The 14659-nt window shown below is 40.6% G+C and overlaps 1 protein-coding gene across 2 annotated transcripts in view; it reads right to left on the bottom strand.

The window, feature by feature from the left end:
* Nucleotides 1-14659, bottom strand: part of LOC118775674 (1,4-alpha-glucan-branching enzyme-like) — a 129294-nt gene that overhangs the window by 61065 nt on the left and 53570 nt on the right. For both annotated transcript variants that reach the window (XM_036525697.1, XM_036525698.1), the window contains exons 8-9: nt 1007-1122; nt 91-218 (exon numbers count right to left, since the gene is read on the bottom strand). In XM_036525697.1, coding sequence (XP_036381590.1) covers nt 91-218; nt 1007-1122 — 244 coding nt within the window. The remainder of the gene's footprint in view (nt 1-90; nt 219-1006; nt 1123-14659) is intronic.

The raw sequence follows: 14659 nt of genomic DNA, 5'->3' as shown, positions 1-14659 counted from the left end.
AACAGGAGTTGATCAAGACAGCCCAGGAGGCCATGGTATGTTTAATTCCATCCCAAGGGAAGAGTGACATTCAATCAGCCTGGTTCTCACCTCAGCAATGGTGATGCAGTCTGGATATAGGGTACGCAGGATGTGGTTTGTCACCATGAGGTGCACCAGGCAGTCCTCGTCCACCTGCATACCAAAGTACTCGCTAAGTTTCCCTGTAAACGATACACCTGGACAAAAGGCAAAAGCAAGAGAAGAGAGAGGCGGGATGAGCGGAGAACTGTCTGATCTTGGTGGAGCACACTAGGATTTCACACTTACTGGAGAGGCAATATCAGCTTAGGAGCATTACATTTCTAAATTCCCTTAGGTCTCCTTTGATAAATAATTACAGCTGGATTACAAAGCACTTCAATATTCTTTTTTTCTGTAATCATGGGAAAAGCATCCTCCATCCATTAATAATAAATGTAATATAACTGTCACTTGTACCTCTGTGCACTAGTATACTTGTGTGATGGCAGTCGATACAGCTCTTATAGCCGCCCTTATGTTGCTCCTTTGGTTGCAACCAAGGCTCTTTGCAAGCACTTTCTATGACATGGGATTAGAAAAAGGCTTTCTTTATGGTCACTGTAAGCACTATGTATTTGATTGCATCTGGCTGGTTGTATACTTAATTTGCCTGTTTGATGTATGCTTTATCACTGATCTTCATGTGTTATTCTGTGCTGATGTGCCTGTAACCAGTCCACTTTCAACACACACAATGAGAATCTTGCCATGATAGCCTTGTAAAATACTCCAGACAACAGCAGCTGCAAATTATCATTCATACTACTGTTACTACTAATAATAATAAAAACAGGCCCTCCATCCATCATGATCATTGCCAATTTACTGCAAAGATTGATAGCTCTGTTCATTCCAGGGAGCTAATGAGGGGGAGCAGAAGACAAAACCTTAAGCCACAAAGCATGCTACACTGATTCCAGATCAGTCACAAAGATGGATTTACCAATGCCATGGTGGTGGTAGAGCATGGATGTGATGCCATCAAATCTAAAGCCATCAAAGCGGTACTCCTCCATCCACCAGCGTAGGTTGGACAACAGGAAACGCTTCACCTCCCAGCTGGAAGGAAAAAGAAGGGACAGATGGAGCGCTCAGTCTGGGTCCGCCAACCCATTTCCCACTCATTGGTTTTGGTGTGGTCTGACCTGGCTTTCCAAAATAGTACCCTGTTCTTCCATTGGAGGGCAATAGAGAGCTACACTTGTAAAACAGCTTACAGGAAAGGGAGAAAGGGAGAGAGGGGAGAAGGAGAGAGAAAAAGAACCTCTCTGGACAGAGAACAGTGCCAGGGGACGAATATTCACACTCAAGTTTAGAGGAGAGACTGAGGAAGGGGTGGTAAGATAATCATTCACACTTGCTGATCGGTGATTCTCAGTTGGCCTCAACAGGTAATTTGAGTCCCAGCTGAGTGCAGGGGCACACAGTCCCTGATTTCACACCCCCTGCATTAACAGAGGGAGGTGCCAATGAAATGCATCTGGTGGTGATATATCTCCTCCTTCAGGAGACAGAGAAGACCCACCCGTGGGTACAAAGGTGTAGAGCAGCAGGGTAGAAGTGAATAGAAAGTTGTAAACTCATTTCAGTCTGCAGCAATTGAAGCAGGCGCAACCTTCCTTACCCTTTCTGTGAGCGCTGTGTCTGCAAGTCAACCTTTTTTCAGCAACCCCTAACGTCACCACTGTCTCACATCAGTACATTCCATTAATCTGGCTTTTCTTTTCTTCATAGCCTTATTTAAACAGTGGAAAGATCTCTGATTTCATGTTTTTTTAAAGACTGGCAGGGAGAACGATGGTTTCCTTTGTGCTTCTCTTTCTCTAGTTCCACTCAGATCATGTGGTTGTAGGATGACCACCACACGGTCTTTGGACTGATAGAGTTTCATACTGCATGCCATAATTCTCATGTAAACAAACACCTCATGGGGGAATTAACTACAAGGCTACACTGCCCTTAGCTGACAATCCTCATCCTTAAGTGTATCAATGGAGTTTCTATGTAACAAAAGCATTGAAGGCAGTCCTCTGAAAACATGTGTAATCTAGTGAGGACAAAGGCAGGCTATCTTTAGACCTTTTGCCAAAGGATGGGAAGTTTCAAGGGCTTCTCTTGACCCACTGATGCCTGTCTCCTTGTACTGACTATTGGAGATGCGTATTAGGTTTGATGGGTATGTATTAGTTTTTTTTCTTTTTGCAACAACACATAAAAGACTTAAAAGCAATTGAGTGGATCAGCAGTCTTCTGACTACTAGGAAGCTCACCGGGCAGGATGGATTTCACGCTGATGCAATCCATCATTATGTACCAAACAAATGGTTAAGTATCACAATCCTCCAAGTGTTTTAGTATTGAAATCAAAGCATTTTGATATTGATATGGTTGTGTATTTTTTAATAAAAGATTGCATTACCATATTTATTTGATAAGTAGATATCTACCTAGGACAAATGAAATATCATGCATTGTGCACACTGCCCACACACATGATCATTTTAAATAGAGGGCTAGCTACAGTAGTAGATCCATGAGCCTCTGGTCCCAAACCCAGTTCTCAAGTTCTACTTTCCGCATCTATTCCCATCACCAGCTTCCACATAGCCAGTTGACATCATTTATCTCTCATCATCATACTGGGTAAAAGCCAGCGAATGACCTGACTCCCTCGAGGATGTTAACTGCAGGGTTTCAAACACAATCTGGCTAATCTTTCCCTTGGGTCTTAAAGTCACGTTCACTTCCCTGACAGGCTGGTTAACCTAACAGAGCCCCCAGCATTAACTAAAGGAAGAAAAAAGATTAATGAGACCACGTTATTACGTTAATAAACCAATTATCGCATCAAACTCCCATTCCAGTGTAAAGGTCAGTCAAGAACCATTTCTTTTGGGACGTTAACCTCGACAACCAGAAAAGGATCTTTTAAGGCTGCAGGCTTTAGAGCAGATGTAGTCGCATCATTAATCTGACTCTGCACACCATAGGCAAGGGCTGCGTTTAACTGCTGTACATAAGCACAAATTTCATTCTAAACCATTTGTACCTGTCATTTTCATACCTGTGTGGCTTGTCGAAACAGAACTCTGTATGTGAACAATGTGTAGGGTATGTGGTACTTCAATTGTTAATGAGTCTATTTATTGCTGTTGCTGAGTGATGGGTCCCTCTGAGGGAGTGGCATATCAGTCTTTGCTCTGGTATAACTGATGGCCCAGTTCACCTTCTCTTTCACTTTGGTGAGCCAAGTTGGGTTTCTGGCATCCAGCTGGAGATCAAACCATTTGTTGGTGTCCCTGGCATTCTGATGATGCCAAAGTAAAAGCACATGTAATGTTCTGCCAAACAAGTATACACACTAAATCTTACTTGTCAAGCCACTGCAAAAAAATATGACACATTGTTGTTGATACCTTAGACACTGTTATTTTCATCTCAGACACAGACATTCCTTTTCTTTCACTGCCAATATTCTAGCAATATTTTTGGTAAGAATAATTTGTACATTACAATTAATATCATGTCATCATCACACACTATAGGACTAAGACTTTTCGAGCTGGAGTTCAAAAGCTCATGGACATGTGTACACTAACAGAATAATGTTGAGTATGTGTATGTGGGTCTTACGTGCATTTGATGAATAATTATGTTTGTGTATGAAAATTCTAAATTTGGTTTCTACTCACAAATTCAGCATTAATTTATTTTGATACATGATTCCCAAGGTAGTGTTGTTTTACGTACACTGTACAAGAATGGAAAATGGAATGAAATAAATCCAAACCATGTCAAAACCCAAAGTAAGCCTCAAAGCATGCTTCTATGTAAAGGTCAGCAGCTCTTACAGAATCATCTGTTTTCTTTTAATTATGTGTCCAAATATCAAACTGGCAGAGTGAGTAATTAGCAATAATCAGCAGGGATTAAAAGCAGAAGGAACTGAAATGAGTTTGATACATTTGTATGACACAGAACGTATCTGAACAGATACCATTCAGGCCTTTGATGGTGAGAGGGTAAGAGGTAGGCTTTGCTTTTGTGTTAAAACCAGAAATATGTTACTGGGCAGCTCAAGTATGCAGTCATCTCCTGGACTTTGACCAAAAAAGGCATGACAGAAAAGCTCACCTCCATACCCCTGTATGAGTAAACAGAAAGGGAGAGAGGTAGAGAGTATTGTCAATTTTAGATGAGCTTATCCTTGAAAGGACCAGCAAAGCCTGGAGCACCTGCCTGAAAAGGAATCTGCAGGAATGCAGGCGTCCCCCTGAGGTACTCCAGCCCCCTCACCTCTGCCCGTGTCAGGGCATGTTGCTACGGAAACTAAAGCTAACCTGCAAACCTAAGTGTTATGGTGCATTATGGTTAGAAGAGAAGAGATACATTCCACGCAAAAGGCCAAATTAGGAGGCTGGTAAGAATCACAAGAAGGGAGGTGACCCTTGTACAATGACAAGGCTGATTCTGCCTGAGAAATACGGAGACACTCAGTCAGAGACTAGCAGCACTCACTGCTAGGTTAAGAAGAAACAAGCAAAACTGAGAAGATGAGTACCATTTCAGCAACAACAGCCCTGCCAATTTATTTGGCTTTGTGCACAATATTTCTCATTTTTATGTTTATTTCAATAATTACTTGGGGTGTATTCATTTCTCTTTATCGCTATCACTATTAATCAGTATACTGTTGTGCAGCTAGTAAGTGAACTATGGTATGTGGTCCAGTGGCCAATCTACAAACACTTTTTAAATATTTCCCCTATCATTTTTTTCTCAATAATTTGGTGAAATACATTAGATATCTACTAACTACCTAGTCTTAATGCAAGCAGTAATGCTATCTATCTACAATAGCGAACTATCTGGCAAACCCACTGATAAATTGCATTAGCTAGTGGATGAACAATTTAAATAATTCATTCTCTTTTTTGGCACCAATCCAAAATAATCATTAAACAGCTAACAGCCCCTCCCCCCTGTGTTTTTTCCAATATATGTCCAGGTGGCTTGCCAACATAATATGCCAGGATCAGTTTTTCCAATGGAAAAAGAAGAGTTGATCCTACATGTACCTGGCCTTTGGCCTCTTATGTGCATATGTCAAAGGCTGCTGCTCACTGATGCTGTGAAAGTATCTGTCAGAATGGCCCTTAGCCCTGCATTCACAGTTTTAGATAAGCAAGTGACCTTTGCTCCTCAAGGCAGAGATTAGCACTGAGTTGTATGAAGAGATAGGAGAAAACAAAATTGGCCTGTTAGGTAGACACCAACTACTGTGTTGCAGAAGGAAAGTAGAGGAAACAACTGCACTCTATTTTTCTTGTTTGTGTCATGTGGCTAGCCAGAGAACGAAGGATATCCAAATTTTATCCCAAGGCATAACCCCCACCATAAACTACACAAATAATTTGTCAGGAGGAAGGATTGTGACATCTAAAATTTCAGACAATCTGCACATCAAGGTATGGAAGTATCTGTGATATTCCTGCAAAAGTATAATCATAGGGATAGGTAATCTCCCTGAATGAGTTTCTTTCAAGTGCACTGCATCATAATCAAACTTTTAAAACAGGACAGGGCTACTGGATGGAATAAGATCAATGTTCTATACCAATAAATAACATTATTTGTCATGAACAATGTTTAAAATGAACAGAAGAAACACTGATAAGACACTAACATGCATTAAGAGAAAGAGTGATATAATGAATTCATTGACAGTTATTTAGATGGCTATAATACCAATACCAGGAGACAAAGTTCAAACCACTTTCTGAGGCACACATCCACTGCATACTGATACAGTGAGATCAACCCTTTTGGCCTATGGCTGTTTCTCTCTTAGGACTGTAATGAATGAATAAGGTGAGACCCGGACCCCAAAGCTCCCTCTTCCTGTTCATTTTTCAACACAAATAATGAGAAATGACCTTTGGGGAATTAGGCTGGATAAAAATTCACTTCATTTCCATGCTTTGAAGCTTCCATGTTGAAAGGAGTGTTACTCATCCAGATTGATATTCAGGGGAGCGTTTCATATATCCTGGTTTCCTCCATCGTCCAAATCTATGGTGGCATTTATGCTAGGGAGTTAGAATTGCAACCGTAATGTAGAGTCATACAACACCGGCTATGCAGTGGCAGCTACATCAGGCAGTGACACTTTAAGGCATATGGGAGAGAGCTGCCCAAATGAGAGGCGAAGTCTGTGATGCATCACCTGGACTCTTTTTGGCTTTGCCCAATTCGCTCCAGCAAAGGATTTATGTGGGCACACATGGGAGAGAGTGTCTTGCTACAGCAAAAAAAGAAAAAGGCTACCGTGGGTAGCCAGATTGCCGTTTCTTAAATAAACGTGTAAAGCGGCATATTACATCACTGCGTGGTCCATCTCCAGACACGGAGCCTGCTCTGATACGATAAGCTTGCGGGTTCCACTGGTCAAGCATTCCACTCCATAAAGAGATTAGGAATAGCTTCCAGTCCCCAAATAGGGAAGAATAAGGTACGGCACCCAATGAATCCTCATGAATAAGGTAATGGGTGGAAAGAGATAGTGGACCAGGATAAAAAAAAATGAACCACCACATTAACCCCTGCAACTGTTGAAAAAAAAAGAGCAACAACAAAAAAACAACCAAACAGCTGTCCCCAATGGGGATGTATACAGTTTAGTTTAACACTGAAGACAAACTTATCTGACAGACAGTTGTTCGGGGATATTTAACTGATGAAAAAGTGCAAGACAATCAGATTGGAAGGTAGCTCAGAGGTATGCATGCACAGGGTTCACAAGGATGCAGCCTTGTACCGCGGTGCACAGAGATGTGCCAAAGGGGAGGAGAAAAATGATTCAGGCCTCAGGATGCCTCTCATTAAAGCCACGCAATAGATAAGTACACATACATTAAAGGCAGCCTTGACAGGCCATTCCATGGTCCATCCGGAGCTCAAACGATCATGCCTGACAGGCTGAAGGATGCTGTGTGGTTGGTGAGCTATGGGACGAATAAAACAGAGTAAATGAAGACCCCCCCCTGTCCTGTCCTTATTATAGAGTGGAGCCTCAGGAACTTGCAGGCGCAAAGGAAGGGGATGCATGCGCTAACATCTCCTGCGCCAGGCTGATACTGGTTGATACAAAGAAGGATTCATCCAGAGCTGTTCGGCTGAAGGTTGAAACCTTTCATTTACTCAACATAAGCTTATTCCATACCCAATATTATAGTGTAATCATTTCACCAGCTATGACGGTTTCTCACGTGTAGTGTACATTGGAATTCCTGGTTGCAGGTAAAATGTGCTTTTGTTAAGAAAAAAAAAGAAACAAAGCAAATAATAGCTATAATAATAGGTCAAATAATAACTAGCTTTCTTTTTAAAATTTTAACACACGTAAACAAATTAACCAACAAATTCATTCTTAAGTCCAAAATTGAAATACAAAGCAGACAAAAGCCTATACAGAAGCTGTGCTCTGTGCTGCACTACAGCAGTAAAGCTTGAAAATTCACAGAAAGAGGATCATTACTCATTTCATTTATACTTGTAATCCTGTAGCATTATCTCAAATGGTCAATCATCTTGAAAAGCTGCAGTAAATAACATGTGTCATAATTATTCCAAAGAATCATATTTTAATGCACAGAAATTTGTGTGGAGTTTTTTTTAATTTTATGAAAGAACAACAAACATAATAATCCCATCAACAATGTAATTTATGCTCATACTGTACGCTGTATCAGTACTCACTTATAACATCTGCACCATTTAAAGGCCAACACATATATCTTGTAAAATGCCCTGAAAATAGCCTGAAAATTCACACTGAGCTGCTAAAAGAAATACATTTTTCTATCTATCAAAATTCAAACCCATAGTGGAGTATCCTTCAGAATTCATACCATACTATTGCATTACTGCCAACTGAGATGCAATGACATATCCTTGAACTTTTGTGCTATAAATATGTAAAAATGCATACGCTGATTGATCAAACATGGACACAATTGGGGAAAAAAAAACTTTCAAACAGAATGTATAGGGCATGTGTAGGTGCAAAGATTACTCTGAGCCTCAAGATTACTCTGGGAGGCAGCAAGCACGTCAGAAGTCCCACATCAAAACGAAATGATCCAGTGAGACGATGGCTGCAGTGGGCGAGAGGCTGACCGGCTGCCCTTCGCGGGAGATCAGGAAATGAATGACTTGGTGGATTAATTTGCTCCCTTTCATGCGATGTCCTTGCTCCTCTTTGAAATGGCCCATTAAGGCAGCGGTGAAAGGCGCACAAAGGAGTCCCTGCGTGCGTCCTGGCTGCCGGGCAACTCCGCCAGTCCAAGGGCGGGAGAGGAAAACAAGTTGGTTACAAAGGGCCGGCTCACCAGTCAAAAAATAAAGATCCGGTGTGGTCCGTCATCTATAGTGCCCTTGTGTTTCTGCGCAAATAATACTAAAAAGATGTTCCCTTCTCCCCAGTCTTGTCAGTCACGTGGTGATTTGAGTAGAAGGACTCCCTTTGACACCTGTTTTTTGTCTGATCTATGGACAAGACAGAGGCTTCCTGAACCATAGGGCAAGCACAAGGGGAAGTTGGGCCACAGGGCTCAGGTGATTAAGGAACTTTAAGGAACAAACCAACATAGATTTCCCTACAAACAAGGATTACTAATAGCCCTTTGTGAGCACACGGACCTACCATCACTCACAGCACTGATCAATGACAATGATCAGCCACACTGATCGATAGGGAAACTTCTCCTTCACTGAGGACACCCATGGTTAGCATGAATCCTCACTGGAGCAATACCTGAGCCAGTCTGACCCCACACAGTCTAATCAGGTTCACCATCTGGGGCATAAGAAACATAGTAGGGAATCATTACAGGCACAAATCACATATGGTAAAATGGTAAACCACAGGGCCAAGTTATTTGAAAGAGTAGTGGAAACACTACATAGCATCTGTATAGAATAGTGCACGCATGTGTGGTAATGTGGGCAAATTTGTTGCAAGTTAGAAACATACTGTTATTGATATATTGAGAGGTAGATCTATTTTTGCTAATGTGTACACACTGACATATGGAGAATATATGACTAATCCTATAAATAACTTGGCATGTTTGTGAATACATTTTTGTTAGAGATATATACGTATGTTTTATGATGTGGGCAAATGCTATGGTGAATGTATTTCTTAGGGCTACATCCATCTATCAGAAACACAGAATTTACATGTAAATCAAACTTGACAATTTTCCACCCCTGACAGTGACAGTACATTTCTGACCTTGAAGAATGAATAGCCTTCACATGACAAAAAGCTTTATGCTTTTTATATATATATATATATATATATATATATATATATATATATATATATATATATATATATAAAATATATATATATACATATATATACATATATATATATATATAGGCTATTCTAACCTACATATACATATACATATCCAGTTCACAAATTTACTTCAGAAATATGGGTCTTTATACATACATAGACAGACCCTGGTTACAGGATGACAGCATCCTCCAGATTTACAGGCAGAATACATTATAAAAATTTACTTCTATGCAACATGTCTTTAGTAGTTAAGCTTATAGTTAGCAGACATATATAACTGTCATGTGTATTTTGGTATACATTCATTAAAAATACAGGCTTCAAAGTGGTATTGCTTCAATGATGAGATTCATTAGTGTGCCATTCTCTCTGTAGTTGTGCTGCCAATCACAGCACAATATCTTGTGGTTATTAACAACACTTATGAGCCCTTCATTACAATGACTCTGCTCAGATGTGGGTTCAGTGGATATTTAATGAAAATGCCAGTTCTTCTTCTAAGCTTGACTCAAAATGCTCAGGCATATGTATACAGAATTGCCAATCCCAAACTAGAACTGGTTAAAATGTTAGCTGATTTGTCAGTGCAGAGGGACCCTGAGGTCTCTTTTGCATCTTAGGTGCTGGAATTGTTTAATCACCCCACAGTCTCATGAGAAATCTTTTACCATTCAGAGAGGTAGTCAAGGTGATGCAAAAGTACTCATTCACCAGGATGAGTGGAGGTTGGGTACTCAATTGTCAAGTCAATTGACAAGTCTTTTTCCTTTGGTAGGATTTATTTTATTTCTGCTGATGGGAAATGACACAGCAATCAAAAGACATCTGGTATTAAAGGAAAACAAATTAAGTACAACTGTGCAGCACAGGGTTTGTGAAGAAAGATTTTTTGAAGAAGAAACGAGAGGGGGAAGATGCAATCTAAAGTCACTTCTCTATGGAGAAATTGAGAGCCTCCTGATAGACCTCACTTATACCAAAACCTATTGATTAAAAATATGTTTCAATTAGGTTCACTGCCGTCATCATGCCCCACGTTGTGACCCCTCTGAGCAAAAAAAAAAAAAAGAACAGATTGTGTTTTTGTAATTTGTACACATTGTTAGGATGCCTCTAGTTACAGCATGTCTTCTCTGGGAATCATAATAACTCCTGAAATCAGAGAAGCTCAGTAGGAAATGAAACAGACTACATTTTCCTGTCAGGGTCATGCTGGCTGACACTAAGCAGCAGTCTATTGGAGACTGAAGCTCTCAGGGTGTACTTATAAAGTTAAGGTTCAAAATGGCATTCAATTGACTCAAAGGCTTTTGTGGCCTTTTAAATATGTGGAGAATTCATTTTATGGCATTGGGTTGAAAAAGAAAAACATTTAATTAACAGGATCTGCAACGCCACCAATCAATAGCTTTTGTTTGCAGTGACATCCGCCAAGGTCAAAACTGCCTGAAAGATGGGAAAGTGACAGCTGTATTGCTGAATGCTGAATGCAAATATAATGCTGTATTGCTGAATGCTGAATGCAAATAATCCAAGACATAGATGTATGAAGGCATAGACTTTTTTGTACTGGAACATCCTCTGTTGAAGATGGAAGAATAGTCAGGATCCAAAGAGTTTTCAAAAATGATCTATTGATCATTCCCTGTTCATTCTCAAAGATCACTGCACAGGAACATCGATATGCTCACGGACACAATGAAAGACAACCTGCGATTCAGTCAACCTGGGTGAAGAAGGAAGTCACCAGTTCAGCACTTTTGGGGGCTAGAGGGAATAACATAGAGTCAGCCCCTGGGCTTAGAGCAACCTCTTTGAAAGACATTAATTGCAAAATGCAAATCAGGTAAAGGTGAGAGGTCTGCAATAGGTTCAAGACCAGTGACTTTGATTTTCACACACTCAGCGCCCATGGATTAAAGGGAGCAGGACCCGTTGAAAAGCAATGGGAGCCCTTCAGTGACACCCCCCATCAATGCCACCCCCCCATGCCTAAGAGCCATGCTCAACCAAAGTGAGAATTTTTTTTTTTTTTTTTTGAGAAAAATGTTATACCTTAACAAAACAAAAAAAACACCAGACAACCGCTTGTAGCTTGAGATATGTCAGCCTTACAGCTGAAAGCATTAGGCATCACTAGTTTGCAATTAATTGCCGTCTGTTGCTACCTCTCCTAAATTGGTTTAGTGTCTCCGTTTCTGGTATGGCGCAATGCAATCTAATGAAGTGGCTTAATTAAGCGATGGGTCGGATCAGCATCCCCCACTGAAACAGGAGTCTGACAACCCCTGGGCCTTATGAAAGAGGGAAAACAAAGCTTTGAAACAAAGAGGTAGTCAAAAAATGCACTTATTGCTTGGCTGTAAAGATTAATAGGCAGAGGGAGATGGGAAAAACAGTAGAGGATAAGTCAATGCATTGGGGAAAAGAGGGGGAAGATTACAAGGATTGTGATGAAGGCAATGGAAAATTACAAGTGCCACAGCCAGCGGGATCATAATGAAGATGCAGCTTCAGAAAAGAATAGTAATGAAATGGCCAATGCCATTGGAATAATTACTGGATAAAATTGTTTTCACTCATCAAAATCACAGAAGTGTAGATGCGTGTGCGTGCAAACAAAAAACAGGTTTCATCCCACCTGTGCACTTCCTGCTTTGTGAAATCAAAAGAATGGAGGCAGATCTCTTGTTTTCTGTTGTTGCCATTGCAGGAGAGGTGTGCAGAAGTTTCAATCACACCCCAACTCCTCCAAAAATACAGAAATTTTGGCATCAATGGACACATAGGCCGCTTCTGACTTTGACCAATCTGTTATTCGCAAAGCACAAAGTGGTTTTCAGTGGCATTCTTTAAAAAAAGGTTTATTTCTTACATCAATAATTGATTAAAGAAAACCCTGAGCTCCAAGTTTGATGTGTGATTAGGGAATCTGCCCACAGCTGGAGTCTGGGTCGATGTGGGGGAGTCTGAATCAGAGTCAAACTCAGCGGCCTTTCGCAGAATGGACTGTACTGTATGAAAGCTCTTTATGCCACAACGTATTCCCCACGCAGACCAGATCAGCCATGCCTCATGTCTTAGAATGAGATTTCTGGGGTACCCCAGTCAGAGCTTACTGCATTTGTCATCAGTGACAATCAATAAGCCTCACTAGAAAGGGCTTAATGCCAAACCCATCTCTGCCCTCCATCTCCGCCACAGCCCCTGTAAGGGTGTGCCAAGATTTGAATAGGTCTGAAGCTGGTGCTGACCCCCCAGTGAACACACCCTGGGGAAGCTCTGAACACAGTCTGATATGAGACTGGACCAAGGCCTGCAGAGTGGCTGAAGGTGACGCTCTGCGGAAGGTAGGCACTCAGTACAGTAACAACGGGAGACAAACTGCTTGTATTTAACTATGTTCACACTTACACAAATGCAAAATTGCGGGAGGTGACGTCAATGCATAAAATGGACTCCAAAGTGAGAAGATCTCTGATGGTGTGTTTATTTATAGATGCAGAGAAGCAAAGAAAATTTACTGTCTCCTTAATGAGTGTTCGTCCTTGCTGTACACGCCTCTACTGCCTACCGTTTCCTCACTAGGCACAGACCCAATTGGGATTCAATTAAAACCAGTTAAGTGAGATTTGTTGGACTGCAACAGCAACACTAATGGGTTGAGCTTAGCGGATTCTTAATCCTCCTCTATGACATTTCATAAAATGAAATGCAAACAAACACACAAGTGGGAAATAAGTCTATAAAAGATGCTAAGTGAATGCACATCTGGTTAAAATGTCTACAAGTCAGCATTTGCCAATTGCATACATAGAACTTCAGTGGGGAATGTAAACAACCCAACCCCACAAATCCACTGACCTACCAACCCATGCTTTATTCTTTAACTGTTACTAACTGGTAGCATTAATCCCTCCCACTGAAACTGAATGCCGAGGGGGTGATCCCTCCTTCCCTAATAGTGATCAGTTTCAGCGCCATGCATATGGGTCAACCAGGTCTACATAAAGACACTGCTTCTCTCTCTCTCTCTCTCTCTCTCTCTCGCTCACACACACACACACACACACACACACACAGAAAATCTCCTGTACACACAAACAGCCATATTTTGGCATGCCACAGTTTCATTACACAATATCATTATTTGTTTTCACCACTTCACATCAATACAATCAGAACAGCACTGAGATTGTAGTTTTCACCACACAGATACTTTGCCCTGTGTAGGAAGATGTTGTCTTCCTACACTGTTCCAACACTTCCGCATTGTTGTCATTTTTGGACTGTATTGTTACTAAATGACCAAAGATAGCCGTTGATGCATTTTTGTGTCATTAAGCTGGCCACTATGTTTCCAATTTAGAAACAAAAAAGGAAGAGACAGTCTACCAATATGGATCTCAGCAGGCCAGTAGGAGCACATGGGAAAAAAAAAACTGAAAAAAGAAGAATGTGAATACAGAGGAGCAGAATGGTCATCTTAGTCATATGCAGGAACTAAGTTTTTGAATAGGACTTAAATAACAGGAGAAACACAAGGCAAGCAACACAGGGAAAAAAGTCAAGTAGCAGAATTCTTAGGTGAGCAGCATGAAGAGGTTATGCATTTATATTTTTTTCATTTTACTGAGGGAATGAAATATCAATGAAATATGTTAAATTTGCATGCATATGTGTTTGAAATCCCCTCATCAATCTATTTGTTCCATTTTTTGGCAATCAACAACTATTGAGTGAGTGAACCATTTAATTGAACAAAAAATGTGCTTTAAAGTGCATTTGCCATCACTTTCTTGTCCAGTTTCATTTGGTTTTCTTTTAATGTTAGTTTATTTTGCTCCTTCATATGCCCCAAGGACCTGCCTCATCTAAAATATGTATGACCTACCAGGCTAAATCCCATAAGATTTACTAGACAGGAGAAAAAGAGAGGTGAAATGACTTGACATTACTCCTCCAGAACTGAAACTGCTCATGGCCATCAAATCAATATTTAAATAATTCAAACGTTAATACTACATATATTTGGTTTAGTTCAGATGAGTCATGCATCTTCCACAAAGGAAAACTGGATGCACATGTCTTTGTCCTTTGTTCCTATCTGTGTCTGTATAGAACTAATGAATGACACGTTCACCACTTAAAGAATTGGAGGTTGTGTTAATGTTTCTGACAGAAGGTAGTCTGGAGTACAAGTATGCCCACTACAAAGGTTGCCAG

This window comes from Megalops cyprinoides, chromosome 3 (assembly GCF_013368585.1).
Source record: "Megalops cyprinoides isolate fMegCyp1 chromosome 3, fMegCyp1.pri, whole genome shotgun sequence".
Taxonomy (NCBI): Eukaryota; Metazoa; Chordata; class Actinopteri; order Elopiformes; family Megalopidae; genus Megalops; species Megalops cyprinoides.
Note: the sequence above shows the minus strand (reverse complement) of the source record. Positions and strands in the feature narration are given on the sequence as shown.